The following is a 14,301-nucleotide window of genomic DNA, read 5'->3' as shown; positions in this document are numbered from 1 at the left end:
TCTGTGTTTCTGAAACGGAAGGTTTTATTTCTGATGTTTAATATGTTCTTTGTCTCTTCTTCAGCAGCTCCTGACCCAAGTAAGTCCCCAGAATAATCTCCTATTCAATTCAAGTTTAAAAATATTTATAATACATTTAACTGTGCAGTTAAGCATTAATGTTATTATTAACAATACATATTGTAATACATGTTATATGTTTTTAACTTCTTGTGTAAATATAGTTTAACTTATTTTTATTCAACTTCTTATTTTCATGTAAAACATTAATTTTTTATTTTGTTATGGTCAAATAATAACTCTACCCACCGACCTATTTGCATTCTGATTCTGAAGAGTTGTAGTTTAACTTAACACACTTCTTTTGTTTTTACAGACGATGGAAAAAGGTTGTACACGGGGCTCGGTGTGGCTTTTGCGGGTAAGTTTAAACATTACCTCTAGAATATAAAGTGATGATTGAAAATGAGACGATGTCCTCAGAAGAACAGCAGGGCTGCAGAGAGCATCATCTTCTATGTTTACAGTCATTAGTGACGTGCTGTGGTTTGTGCATGATATCCAGTTCACTAGGAAGGTGTGTTTGCTTTCAAAGAGCAGAAGCTATTGAAGCCTAAGAACAATAACCATCTAACCCTTTCATGCATTTCATTGAGACTTATTTTATTGTGGACGATCGTCTTCACTTTCACCATCTTCCTTTTTGTTTCTCATGAAGTAATCGTCTTATTTGCCATCGCTGTCGGTTTATGGCGGTGTGGATTCCTGAAATGCTCCAAGGAAAAGGCCGGGTAAAATGTTTTAAACCTGTTCACACTCAAAGCTCTTCTTCCTGTGTGAATGTTGCATGTTGAAGCTGTGGGGATCTGTTTCTGAGGCTCTCTCTCCCGCCTGTAGTCATTAGGAGACGCTACACAGAGCTGCAGCTCACTCACAACAGACGGACTGACGCTGGGTCAAACTGCCAAGACACTACATACCGTATGTCACCCCAAGTTAGCGTTTAAAGCAAACTGCTGGATGCAGGAAGTGGGGCAAAAGGCAGAAATACCCCAATCTCAGAAACACCCATACTGAGGCAACAATGCTTTAGGCCAATATCCTCATCCTGCGTTGAGCCGTTTCAAAATATCTCTATAAGGCAATAGTTGATGGCCCAAAGTCCTTTCAGTTAAGTTTGGCTTTTGATCTTTTAGCTGCAGTTTCTGCCTAAAAGTGAGATTAAGACCGGCACATTAGATCTGAGGAAGTGATTCTGAAGAAACAGCTTCCTGGTGGTGATGTCTTCACTGTGTAGGAGTGTGTCGGCAACATGAAATCTCTGAACACACCACTTTAGACAAAGGCCCCTAAGGGCATAACGTTTGGATACTTTGGAAACAAAGATCTTTTTTTGTACTAAACTCATTTTGGTACTTTCCCTGTGTGTTGGTGTGTGTGGTGTTCACTTTTTATTATTCTAGTAGAATTTATTTGTACACTTTTGTAACACCAGTTGGCATGGTAACCATATAAAACGGCAATATTATAAATATGTTGTCCGTTAGATGGGGCTGGTGTCGGTGTGTGTGTGTGTGTGTGTAGTGGTGGTGGAAGTTAGTGTCGTGGGTGTTATCTATCGTACGTCCACTGACCGTCATTATTGGATTGCAGCTCTAGGAAGGACCACGTTCGCACTGCTCCGAAAGAAGAGGATGTAGAGCTTCGGTAAGAGGATGAAAATAAAGGTTTATCTGTGAAGCACTTTTCGTTCGGCAGTGGCTCAGTCTGTAGGGACCTGCTCTTGGAACCGAAGGGTCGCCGGTTCACGTCCCGATCGGACCAACAAAAATAAAAGATGGAGTGAGCTGGTAGCTGGAGAGGTGCCGGTTCACCTCCAAGGCCACTGCCGAGGTGCCCTTGAGCAAGGCATCTAACCTCCAGACTGCTTCCTTGGCGTACCTGGCACCTGGCGTACCTGTACCTGGCAGGCTCTCTGCTCTGCCACCTCTGCTATCTGTGTGTAATGTGTGCAAACACAACGGAGGGGAAAGAAATGTCCTTGAAAGGGATTCATAAAGTATACCTTCTTCTTACACAAGATGCAACTCAAAGCTTTAACAACTGAATGAAACTGAGAATTCAATCAAGCCAACACATTTACAGAGAGCAGTTACAATATGAGAACAAGTCAAATGAAGAAAAAGTCAAAATATGAGAAATTATGACCAAAAGTCAAAATTATGACAAAAAGTCAAGACTATGACCAAAGTGTCAAAACACGAAGAAAAAATTCAAATATTAAGAAAGAGTTAAAATATGAGAAAAAAATCTAAATTATGAGAACAAGATATGAGAACAAGTCTATGACGAAAGAGTTAAAATATGACATTTCAAAATGATGAGAAAGTCAAAATGAATAAAGAAAGATAAAGAATAGAAAGGTTGATTCAGACGAAGTGACCAATTAAGGAGGCGTGGCTTATTAAGAATGGAGGCGTGGCTTATTAAGAATGGAACTCCGTTGTTTTCATCAGCCGTTCAAATGGTCCGCTGAGTGAGCGTCTCTACTTCACAGCGTAGTGGACGCTAGCTGCTGCTGAGATCAGCAGGTTATCCCAGCACAGCTTTCTAATACGGACGTAACCATAGAAACAGAGATGCAGAACTGGAACAATCAAGACGACAGCCATGCAGGTGGGGTGGGAGGGATAACCGTGAAGAGAACTCTATTCTTGACCTTTTGTATGTCTTCTTTTACCGGCATCGATCGTTCAAATGATCAATTCTTGAATTAACGCAAACTAACATTTATGTTCTACTAACATGCACGCACATGGTTTCCTCGTACTGGAGACAGTTGTTGATTTGATTGGGTTGAATGTTTATTCTCCTGCTGCCGACTCGCTTCTCCACGTTAACCCTTCACAGATCCGCCTCACAGGGCTGCAGGCTTTCTACACTTTCCCTCGTGTCTGACTGACACCTAAACCCTTTTCCTTTGGTCCTGCAGTACAGGGGATGATGCTGCTGCTGGTCCATAACTACTGGCTGTAGAGTCGATCAGCTGATCAGGGGATGTCTCCGGACACGTCTGAATGTCTCCATGTTCCTCGGGACGGGATTGGCCGACGGAGACGCTCTGAAGAAACATTTCTGACCGCCTGAGACTCCGAAACGTCAGGAACTTAAAATAAATCCGTAGCTTCTGCTTTAAGCGACTCCTTTCGATTAGTTGACGACGGAAATTCCTGACACTCAAAACGACTTTTTCTCTATCCTGCATTTGTCCTTGTTATGAAGGGATGAGGCTTCTGTTGATGAATACATGTTGCACTATGAAGCGTCAGAATGACTGCATGCACCTTAAACATAGCTGGCAGAAATCTGATGAGTAACCACTTTCAATCAATAGTTAGCCGTTTTTATTTGATGTTTTAAAACAAAAAATCTCAATCTTTTGGGAAACGAATCATTAAAAAAGTGAGCAGTTGCTTAAAAGAGGCCGATAAATGGTTCCTCAAGTCTTAAGGTGCGTTCACAGCGGACGCAAAGCAGCCTAACTAACGTGACTCGTTAGATGTAGACGTGTAGATAGAACCCCAACAATAACACGCTGTGATTTGATTGTAACACAGGGATCAAAATGAGTGTGCTTACAAGACACTTTAAAGTGCTCCTGATCAGGCTAAGCTAACCTCCACACTCACAGTAACGTCCTGCAGACAGAAATAAAGACTGTCCGCAGACAGTCTGGGGTTTGTACATTCAGAACTTTCTCCAGTTTCTGAGCAGATATGAGTTGAGCTAACGGCTGCTTTCTAATTCCCCTCCATCAGTGACGACAGGAGATCCTCACCACTGATTGGCTCTAAGAGACAATCGCGACAATTTGTCCCTGGAGTTTGAATAAAATGTAACTCGTGGGAATGAAGCCTGAACGTTTCCTCTACGCGTTTCTTTGCCTTCACTTCACGAGTAACTGCGCGGCTCAAAAAGCTGCTCCGCGTCTCGTGTGAACGCAGCGCTAAAACATTTCCTTTCTAGACGAAGCACTGGTTTCTGTAGTCTAGCTTAGTGCCTGAATATAATACATCCCACACACGCCTTAAAGCAGAAAGACCAGATGGTTGTGAGTCTGTTCAAAGTAAATAATATCATTATCTATATTTAATGTTGCTGCGTTGTGTCGTTGCTCTGTAGCTTCGCCAATTTAAAGAAATATTCCCCAGAGAGCATTTATATTATTCCTAACTCAACTCTTTGGTTCGATGCACATCTCTTCCAGAGTCAGTTTCATAACAACAAGAGAAGAAGTAGTTAGTATTAGTCTGTCTGTACACACTGTGATCTTTGTAACTATCATTTTGCACTTCCCTGCTTCTTATCTGTATTTATTTTTACTACAATGTGTGTCGGAACATCTCAGATTGATTTTGTATTGTTTTGAGGCTTTTATTTTGGCACTAACTTTTGTAATCAATGAATGAAATAAAAGCAGAAGAGTTGACGTTGATGTACTGTCTTTACTTCCTGGAGCTTTTCACTATATTTGACTCTTAATTCTCACTTTAGTGTTCTCTCGATGTGCAAACAAACAATCCGTGTCTTTCAAAAGCACTCTTCATCTTTCTGACAGATTATACTTATTTTTATATACTGCATTACAACCTTTTTTCAAAACGTTTTTTTACATTTTATGAGAACACAAATGGGATATTTAAAAAAAAATTGTTTTTTTTATGACAGAGCTGCACACAGCTGGGAGACCAGAACTTATTTTGCATCTCGTTTTATTTTATCGTGAACAGGACAGAATATATCGTATCAACTCTGTCTGATTTTAAAATGTCTCAATTAATTAGCATAATGTTCAAAACAGTGAAATAATCACTTAAATTTCTATTTTTTGTTTTTCGATACCAAACTTCGTATACAGCATCGGTGGAGGGTCACAAACATTACCAAAGAAAATGAGCATGTTAGGACGATAAATATTGCCACCATTAATCAATTCGTACTCGCAAAAATGCGGGGCTTAGAAAGAAATGCTGATAAGTCATCAACATTGTATCCATAAATCACAGATTTTGGTGGATAGCTTCATTCCATCTTGGGGAATAGGCACACCAAAGCATTTTTATTTTGGACCATAGGGGGCGCCAAAAGCAACACACATTTTTATTTTTATTTTGTACACATACTCTGGGGGTGACTACGAACTGAGATTTAAAGTGTTGCAACAAATGCAGAATGTGGGCGTGGCCTATACATTTTTTTTTTATTCAGATAGCATAAAATGAGCTTCGGATGCAAAACTTGGGAGACACGTCACAGCCCACGACCTTTTCGAGAATGTAAAAAAAAAACATACTTTTTCAAAAAGACTGCTCACTAGCGCGCCCTATTGTGTGATAGTCACATAGTTTCTCAGAACTTCACGAATTTTGGCACTGACATTCCTCATGGAATTGCGGACATATTTGTAAATAGCTTCCATTAGCCCCGCCCCCGACAAAGTAGGCCACTTTGAAAAATTTGTGTTTTTCATGCATTTTAAGCACATTCTTGCAAACTCCTCCGAGGGGAATGATCGTAAAAATTCCAATCCAAGACAAGTTCATCCCCTATCCAATATGATGCAAAATTGCGAAGAACATGTTTGATAGCTCAATCGTGGAGGTCGTAAACTAACAGCGAATACACCATTTTCGACGATTTGCATGACGCAAATTACTCCAAACTACTCGCATATAGTTTTCCCGGTATTCACGAAACGCTGTAGACACATTGCTATTATGATTGCGGACATATTTCAAATTTGCTTTTATTAGCCCCGCCCTCCAGAAAATCGGCCATTTTGAAAAATGTGCGTTTTTTTAATGCATTTTAAGGACATTTCTGCGAACTCCTCATAGGGGAATGATCGGAAAAATTCCAATCCAGAACAAGTTCAGCCCATATCCAATGTGATGCTAAATTGCGAAGGACATTTCTGAAAGCTAGATCGTGGAGGTCGTAAGCTAACAGTGAATACACCATTTTTGACGATTTACATGCCACAAATTACTCCAAATTACTCCAAACTACTTGGATATAGGTTTTCCAATATTCACGAAACGCGGTATACACATTGCTCTTATGAATCTGGACATATTTCAAATTGCCTTCTATTAGCCCCGCCCCCCAAAAACTATATGTGGGTTTTTCATGCATTTTAAGCACATTTTTCCTCCTAGGGAAATGTTCGGAAAAATTCCAATCCAGGACAAGTTAAGCGCATATCCAATTTCATGCTACGTTGAGAAGGAATAGTCCTTCGCTCAAACGGGGAGCTCGTAGGCTAACGGAGAATGTACTATTTTTTACCATTCATATGTCAGATAACCTACTGACACCTGCCTGTCTGCCTGCCACATCAACTATGTCACACACACACACACACACACACACACACACACACACACACACACACACAACCACCTACACACACACACACACACACACACACACACACACACACACACACACACACACACACACACACACACACACACACACACAAACAGCTCCTAAAGCATAGCTAAATATCAGGCTACAGCCGTTTTTTTTTTATTATGTGAAGCACTATATGGTTTCATGAAAAATATCTACTGTTCATTTGTAGATATCTCCTGAAGCCTACAAATAAAGTGTGAAATGTTGGCCTGTTGCATATATTATTGAGCGATATATATTATACACACTGCTCTGCTTTCTGCACTGACCTCAGCAGCTGTTCTCTCTGTAAACTTCGCGTCACAATGAAAGCAGTTAATAAAATAATATCCAGGGGATGCATGCAGAGCTGTGATTGGCTGAGATCAGTCCGGCCGTGCGTCACGATACTTCGAAACATCTCTGTTCCCGGAAATGCATCCAGGAAGGAGCCTTGGAGGATCCATCAGTGTATCCTCGGTTATAGCTCCTCCAGAGAGCCTCCTCTCTCCTCTCTCCTCTCTCCTCGGTTATAGCTCCTCCAGAGAGCCTCCTCTCTCCTCTCTCCTCTCTCCTCGGTTATAGCTCCTCCAGAGAGCCTCCTCGACGCTCGATCCTCGGTCCTCGGTCCTCGAAGTGCATTTAGAGAAATGAGATGTCCTTCAACATGGCGCGCTGAAATTCATTTCCGGGTCGCTACCGGAGGACCAAGCAGTCGAGGAGTCGAGGAGGGGGATTTGATGAAATGAGAAAGGGCTGGATCAAGTTAGCTACCTAGCTAGTAGCTAGCAAGTTAGTTAGCATTACAGCCTTGTCATTTGTATTAGCCTTACTATGAAGTAACATCAAATAACCCAACTTGTTAAACAGTAAGAGTCACCGGTGTGATCATTCTATAATACACAATTTAAGCCCGGGGGAGAAATGCTAACGCTACATTAGCATCGGCGATCTGTTCTACTTCATGCTATCTGCACAAATGCTTGACATTAAACATGAAAAAGACCAGGCAGTTCAGAGAGAATCAAAGGAAGGCAGCTTTGCATGACATTCTTCTGGATGTGTTTCATTGTGGTGATAGTGAGGGTAGTCAATCCTTTTGTTGACAAGACAGTAGTGACGGCCATCTTGGTGACGTGTGTTGTTCTGCGAGACCAGAGATGTAGTTCATTCAGCGTTTCACACAAACAAATGTGTTCACAGTTTTACGACACATTTTTATTTTTTTGCAAAATTATCTTTTAAATTGGCAAACATCATATGTGTAATTCGTGGCACAATTCAAACGAGATCGAAAGATAATCTTTCTCTCTCCACTGACTTCAATACATAATTTTTCCGAAATAAGGTCCCATGCAGGTCACACAGCAACAGAACACATAAATAAAACAAGTGTAATATCTTGGATATTAACAGACAACGGAACAGTTGGTTATTTAACAGCACGCTTTATTGCCTCCTCCGGTGGTTCATCAATCCCAACCTAGACTACCTCTCGCGCCACTCCCACTTACTGTAACTGTCGTAAACATGCCGTAACGTATATGATAACTCCCCTTGTAGTCAGTTAACAATACTATGACAACTCCCTTTTTCCTTTTAACAATATCAACACATATCAATAACTATGACATATCCCCTTTTTCCCTCTTTTTTGTTCAATATCAACACCCTTTTTTTTTAACTATTGAACTGTCCCCTCATAGGTCAAGTCTCTGGACAGGTTTAACAGGTCTACCAGACCTGGTTTGGATCAGTCCATCAGTGTTCCTTGTTGGACCAGGCGAGCCATGTTCTGGGCTCATCTGATTGTGTCGTCGTTCGCTGGAGGCCCCGCTACGGGCACCGCTTGGAGATGTCGACGGTTACGTCTGTACAGAGCACCCTGCTCCGTCTCGATGAGATAAGACCTCTGTGTAACACTCTCACCTGCCACTACTGCAGGTGTGGAGCAGGTCTTTTGATTGTCCAGTCTGGTGAGAACATGGTCTCCTCGCTGCAGTGGTGTGAGCTCTCTCACGCCATGGCGCTTGTTATAGTTGCTCTTCTCTGCAGCATCTCGAGCTTTGATGGGATGTCTGCTCGGCCACCTTGGTTGCAGGTTCTTGGACAGAGTGGGAAGCGTCGTCCTGATTTTCCTGCCCATTAGGAGCTCTGCCGGACTGACACCCGTACTGCTGTGTGGAGAAGAACGGTAAACCATTAAAGCAAGTAGGGGGTCCTTTTGTCTCAGAATCCCCTTTGCCGTTTGAACTGCACGTTCAGCATAACCGTTTCCTTGTGGGTTGTGGGGACTAGAGGTTGTGTGCTTAAAGTCCATGTCACAGGCAAAGCCTCTGAAGACCTCGCTGCTGAACTGCGGTCCGTTGTCACTGACAACCTCCTCCGGTATTCCGTGCCGGGCAAACGTGGCTCTCAGCTTCAAGATCACATGTGCACTAGTCGTGGTAGGCATGTGGAGTATCTCCAGGTATCTAGAGTAGTAGTCAGCTATGACTAGGTAACTCTCTCTCTCATGTTCACATAAATCTATGCCAATTCTCTTCCACGGCCTGTCTGGGAGAGGTGTTGACAGGAGAGGCTCTCTGCTCTGTGCTCTCCTCTGCTCACGACAGTAAATGCAGTTCTCGACTTTGTGTGTGATCTGTGTGGCTATGCCAGGCCACCACACCGAAGTGTTGGCCCTGTCTCTGCACTTGTTAAGACCTCGATGGCCCTCATGTATGCGTTCTAGTATCTCTGACCTCAATCTCCCTGGTATCACTATTCTACTCCCTCTGGTCACTACCCCATCATGCATAGACAGTTCGTTCCTAACGGGAAAGTACTCCCTAACACAGGTGTTTGTGTGTGCTAGGTGTTCAGGCCTCCCCTCTTGTATGTACCTGATCACTTCTTGGAGCTGCTCGTCCGCTGCCGTCTCCACGCGGATGCTGTCTATCTTTTTCGGCGATGCTGGAATGCTGCTCATCACAGCTGCTACGTAACACTCCACGTCTGTGTCTCTACTGAGCCCCTTGTCTTCCTGTGGGCTCCTGGACAGTGTGTCTGCCACCACCAGGGTTTTCCCCGGCGCATACTCAGCCTCTGGGTTGAACCTCATCAACCGCACGAGGAGTCGCTGGCAGCGGAGTGGCACATTGTCGAGATCCCTGGAGTTCATCAGTGGGATGAGGGGTTTGTGATCCGTAATCAGTTTGAATGCTGGTAGGCCGTAGAGATACATCTGAAACCTCTCACACGCCCACACGCTCGCCAGGCACTCCTTCTCTATCTGAGCGTACCTGGTCTCAGCGTCGCTCAGTCGCCTTGAGCAGTATGCTACCGGTCTCCAGTCCTCGCCATGGAGCTGCAGCAGGACACCGCCTATCCCATAACGGCTTGCGTCTGCTGAGACCACTGTGCTCCTGTTAACATCATAGTACACCAGGGTAGGTGACGATGTGAGGAGCTCTTTATCTCGCTCAAAGGCTGCTTGTTGCGCCGGACCCCCCCTCCACACTGAGTCTGCTTTTAACAGTGCATATAGTGGCTGGCCCACTGTGCCGAGGTCTGGAATATATTTCCCCAGGTAGTTGATCATGCCGAGTGCTCTCTTTAGTTCCTGCACGTTTTCTGGTGGTTCAAGTTTGCTGACTGCAGACACTTTGGCCGGGTCGGGTCGTACACCATCTTTGTTGATCACCTGACCCAGGAAGTGCAGCTCCTCCTTTCTCAGCACACACTTCTCATTGTTCAGCTTCAGGCCTGCAGACTCCAGCCGATCCAGAACCTTCTGCAGCCGCTCATCATGTTCGCCGGTGTTGCTGCCATGGATGATGATGTCGTCCATGTAGACGGCAACGCCATCCAGCCCTTCCAGCGTCTCCACCATCTTCCTCTGAAATATCTCAGGTGCGCTGCTGATCCCAAAGGGAAGACGTTTAAAACAGTACCTACCGTACGGCGTGATGAAGGTGGTCAACCTCTGGCTGTCTTTGTCCAGTGGGATCTGCCAGAACCCTGACGCTGCGTCAAGTGATGAGAAGACTGTGGACCCGGCGTGCTGTGCATACTGCATAGGGCTGGGTATTGTCCTTTAGAGCTATCTTCACAGGCTGTGTTTTCAGTAGGCCAAACTCCTGTTCACGGATGTTGACCTCGCCCACTCGCTTTACTAACCCCATAGCTACAGCTACTGGCCTGCTGAGTAGGGTATTCACACTCTGCCCTCTAATGACATAGAGCCTGCATGTGTATGTGTTTCCCTTGTAGCTGGTCTGAGTTATAAACTGCCCTAAACAGTTCAATCCACCCCCGGGACCACTCAGCACCTTCTTTGGCCTCTGTAGAGCCCTTTTTGGCTCCAGTGTTTTGTACACAGTTTCGCTTATGATACTACAATCGGCTCCTGTATCTATTTTAAATTCTACAGGTGAGCTGCCAATCTCTAATGTGACTGTCCATTCATTATCATTGTGAGGCATGCTATTAACTAAGCCCAGATAATAATACTGTCCATCTTCTGATCCCTCACCCTCAGTCACTTCTCTCACCTGCTTGCTCTTGCTCACCCTTTCCCAGTGTCCACTTTCCCACAATGATTGCAAGTAGCCCTCCTTGATGGGCAGTCATCCTGTCACTTCCTGTGGTCATTCTCACTCTCTCTCTCCTGGCGCCTCTCTCTCTGTGGGTGCCGAATCGAATATTGAGAAAATTATTTATATAAAAATGTTTTACTTAAATGTTACGTTTTTTTTATTTGACGTTTTTTTTCTTCCAGTTTTATGTTTACCTTAAAATGACAAAGAAATATCTTAAAGTCTTATAATAGTAATACACTTTTATATTACGAGTTACGTATTTAATTACAGACAATACTTTTTTTTTTACGTACATCTGCATGTGTTTTCTGAAAGTGCAAAAACACTGTAAATATTATATTGTAGTGCCGGTGAGAAGGAGGCGGTGTATTTCAAAGGGATTTATTTTCCATCAAGCCATAGTAGTATCAGACTCAAAGTCTGAGAGGGTGAGGCAGATAGTCACAGAAAACAGAACAAGAATCGACAACTACTCTCCTCTCTCTGCTCACTCCTTTCCTCTAAAATACAGGTCCAGCCCACACACATGCTCCATCAAGGACGGTGCTAGGCTGCGAGGCAGTGCACTTACAACTACAAGGTTGGCAAGTATGCCTGACTGGACCTGCTGACCTGGTCTGGAGACCCGTAGCTCGGGCCTTATTGGAGCGCGGTGGTGGGCTGGGTCTGGCTGAGTCGCTGTTCCTGATGGGCCTGAATGGATTACAATTGAACAATCTTTCGGGTTTCTATGGAGGTCTCTTCAAGGTGCTGGGCCTTCTCTGCAACAGAGACTCTGTGAGGAGAGGATCCTCACGCTGGGCCAGGTGGTGGAGGTGTGTGGCCCCCGCCTGGACCACGCTTCAGGCCTGGCTTCACGTCTGAGCCTCAGGTCAGTCCGGGTGATCTGCCTCCTGCTGCAGAGCTGGCACTGATCGCTGCTCACTGCAACGGACTGACGTTTACAAATGACAATGACTCTTTTCCTGAGATGCTATGTTTTTCCTGATCTCAGTTGTGATGTTTTTTTGTTTTTATGAAAGTTACAGATTTTAATTTTAGCACCATGTCAAACTAAACGTTTATTATTTGGTGATGTCTGTTTGTCTTGTGAATAATTGTGAATAAAAGTGGTTTCAAAAGAAATCTCTCCAAGTTGTATTTCTGTACGTTCCAACCTGAATTGTGTGGGTAGCATAGCGGTCCGTCTCCGTCTGCAGACCGGAGACGCCGGAGTAGCCAGCACCAGCCAATCAAACCCCGTTTCTGAAAATCTGACAGCTCAAGCCCTCGCCCAGAAACCCGCGGCCCTTTAAGCCCTCTGCTCTGGCTCCCTTGAGTTTAGACAAAAATAAGAAGGAAATAAAATAAGTATTTGTAGGACTATTTATATTTTGTTGCATGGTTGAAAATGTTTCGTATCTTGTATTTTGAGGTGATACTGTGACACATAAATAAAAAACAAAACGGTTTTAATTAGATCAACTACGGTCCCGCGCGAGCGCCTTTTCCTGCGGGTGAATAACCTGACCCCCGGCTCGATGAGCGAACTATGGATAACTCAAAGAAAAGTACCGGAGGAACACAGGATTTAATTATGTGTGGACAGAGTTATCTGCTTTCACAGCAAACGATGCTGGTTTACCGGTATGTTTGATATGTAGAGAGAAGTTATCAAAGGTGCTGCAGCCTTTACGTATCGAGAAACAACACGGGAGAGGAAGACAGCTGACGATCTTCAGTCATAATTCAATGGGGTATGTCATTTATTTCAGAAAACACTTTGTTATATTCCATGGAATGCTCTTAACATCCCGATAGCAATGAATATATTAAATGCTGAATGAATATTAACCCCGGAAACATTTATATTTTTGCTCCAAATAAAGATTTATAACCCGTATTTAGTTTCTCATGTTTACTGGCTTCAAAAAAATCCAGGAAATGTAATCTGTGGTGATTTTTCACATTTTAATCAATTCAACTGAGTGGAAACTGGACATCAAATACAATTAAAATAAATACAAACATGAACACATATTTTTCACGAGACAGCAGAGAGATCCAGCTCATAGAATAAAAAGTCTTGCTGTATCTTTAAGTCTTTGGCTGAAAAACATTCGGGGACATTTTTAAAAGTTTTCCTGACGTTTCACTCGGAGATCTCCGATGTTTCAGAGTCTTCTGGAAGTTCACAACGCACACAAACACCTGTACTTTGACTTCTTACATGTTGAACACAAACACCTGTACTTTCTACTTCTTACATGTTGAACACAAATACCTGTACTTTCTACTTCTTACATGTTGAACTCAAATACCTGTACTTTCTACTTCTTACATGTTGAACTCAAATACCTGTACTTTCTACTTCTCACATGTTGAACTCAAATACCTGTACTTTCTACTTCTTACATGTTGAACTCAAATACCTGTACTTTCTACTTCTTACATGTTGAACTCAAATACCTGTACTTTCTACTTCTTACATGTTGAACACAAATACCTGTACTTTCTACTTCTTACATGTTGAACTCAAATACCTGTACTTTCTACTTCTTACATGTTGAACTCAAATACCTGTACTTTCTACTTCTTACATGTTGAACACAAATACCTGTACTTTCTACTTCTTACATGTTGAACTCAAATACCTGTACTTTCTACTTCTTACATGTTGAACACAAATACCTGTACTTTCTACTTCTTACATGTTGAACTCAAATACCTGTACTTTCTACTTCTCACATGTTGAACACAAATACCTGTACTTTCTACTTCTTACATGTTGAACTCAAATACCTGTACTTTCTACTTCTTACATGTTGAACTCAAATACCTGTACTTTCTACTTCTTACATGTTGAACTCAAATACCTGTACTTTCTACTTCTCACATGTTGAACACAAATACCTGTACTTTCTACTTCTTACATGTTGAACTCAAATACCTGTACTTTCTACTTCTCACATGTTGAACTCAAATACCTGTACTTTCTACTTCTTACATGTTGAACTCAAATACCTGTACTTTCTACTTCTTACATGTTGAACTCAAATACCTGTACTTTCTACTTCTTACATGTTGAACTCAAATACCTGTACTTTCTACTTCTTACATGTTGAACACAAATACCTGTACTTTCTACTTCTTACATGTTGAACACAAATACCTGTACTTTCTACTTCTTACATGTTGAACACAAATACCTGTACTTTCTACTTCTTACATGTTGAACACAAATACCTGTACTTTCTACTTCTCACATGTTGAACTCAAATAC

General features: G+C 42.7%; 1 protein-coding gene and 1 long non-coding RNA gene across 13 annotated transcripts in view; one reads left to right on the top strand and one right to left on the bottom strand.

The window, feature by feature from the left end:
- Window positions 1-4,489, top strand: part of LOC307034684 (membrane cofactor protein-like) — a 38,246-nt gene extending 33,757 nt beyond the window's left edge. For 4 of the 12 annotated variants that reach the window (XM_079673544.1, XM_079673545.1, XM_079673538.1 and 1 more), the window contains 5 exons: window positions 65-79; window positions 377-421; window positions 719-791; window positions 1,654-1,707; window positions 2,993-4,489. In XM_079673544.1, coding sequence (XP_079529670.1) covers window positions 65-79; window positions 377-421; window positions 719-791; window positions 1,654-1,707; window positions 2,993-3,023 — 218 coding nt within the window. In that variant the 3' untranslated portion in view covers window positions 3,024-4,489. The remainder of the gene's footprint in view (window positions 1-64; window positions 80-376; window positions 422-718; window positions 792-1,653; window positions 1,708-2,992) is intronic. The other 8 variants (XM_079673539.1, XM_079673540.1, XM_079673547.1 and 5 more) reach the window with 4 other exon arrangements.
- Window positions 4,490-12,926: 8,437 nt separating this feature from the next.
- LOC307038214 lies at window positions 12,927-13,960 on the bottom strand. The gene is made up of 2 exons (XR_013807926.1): window positions 13,266-13,960; window positions 12,927-13,229 (listed from the first exon to the last, which is right to left on the bottom strand). It is a non-coding gene; the product is annotated as an uncharacterized lncRNA (long non-coding RNA).
- Between the last annotated feature and the right edge of the window lie 341 nt (window positions 13,961-14,301).

This window comes from Notothenia rossii, assembly GCF_949606895.1.
Source record: "Notothenia rossii genome assembly, chromosome: 4".
Lineage (NCBI taxonomy): Eukaryota > Metazoa > Chordata > Actinopteri > Perciformes > Nototheniidae > Notothenia > Notothenia rossii.
Note: the sequence above shows the minus strand (reverse complement) of the source record. Positions and strands in the feature narration are given on the sequence as shown.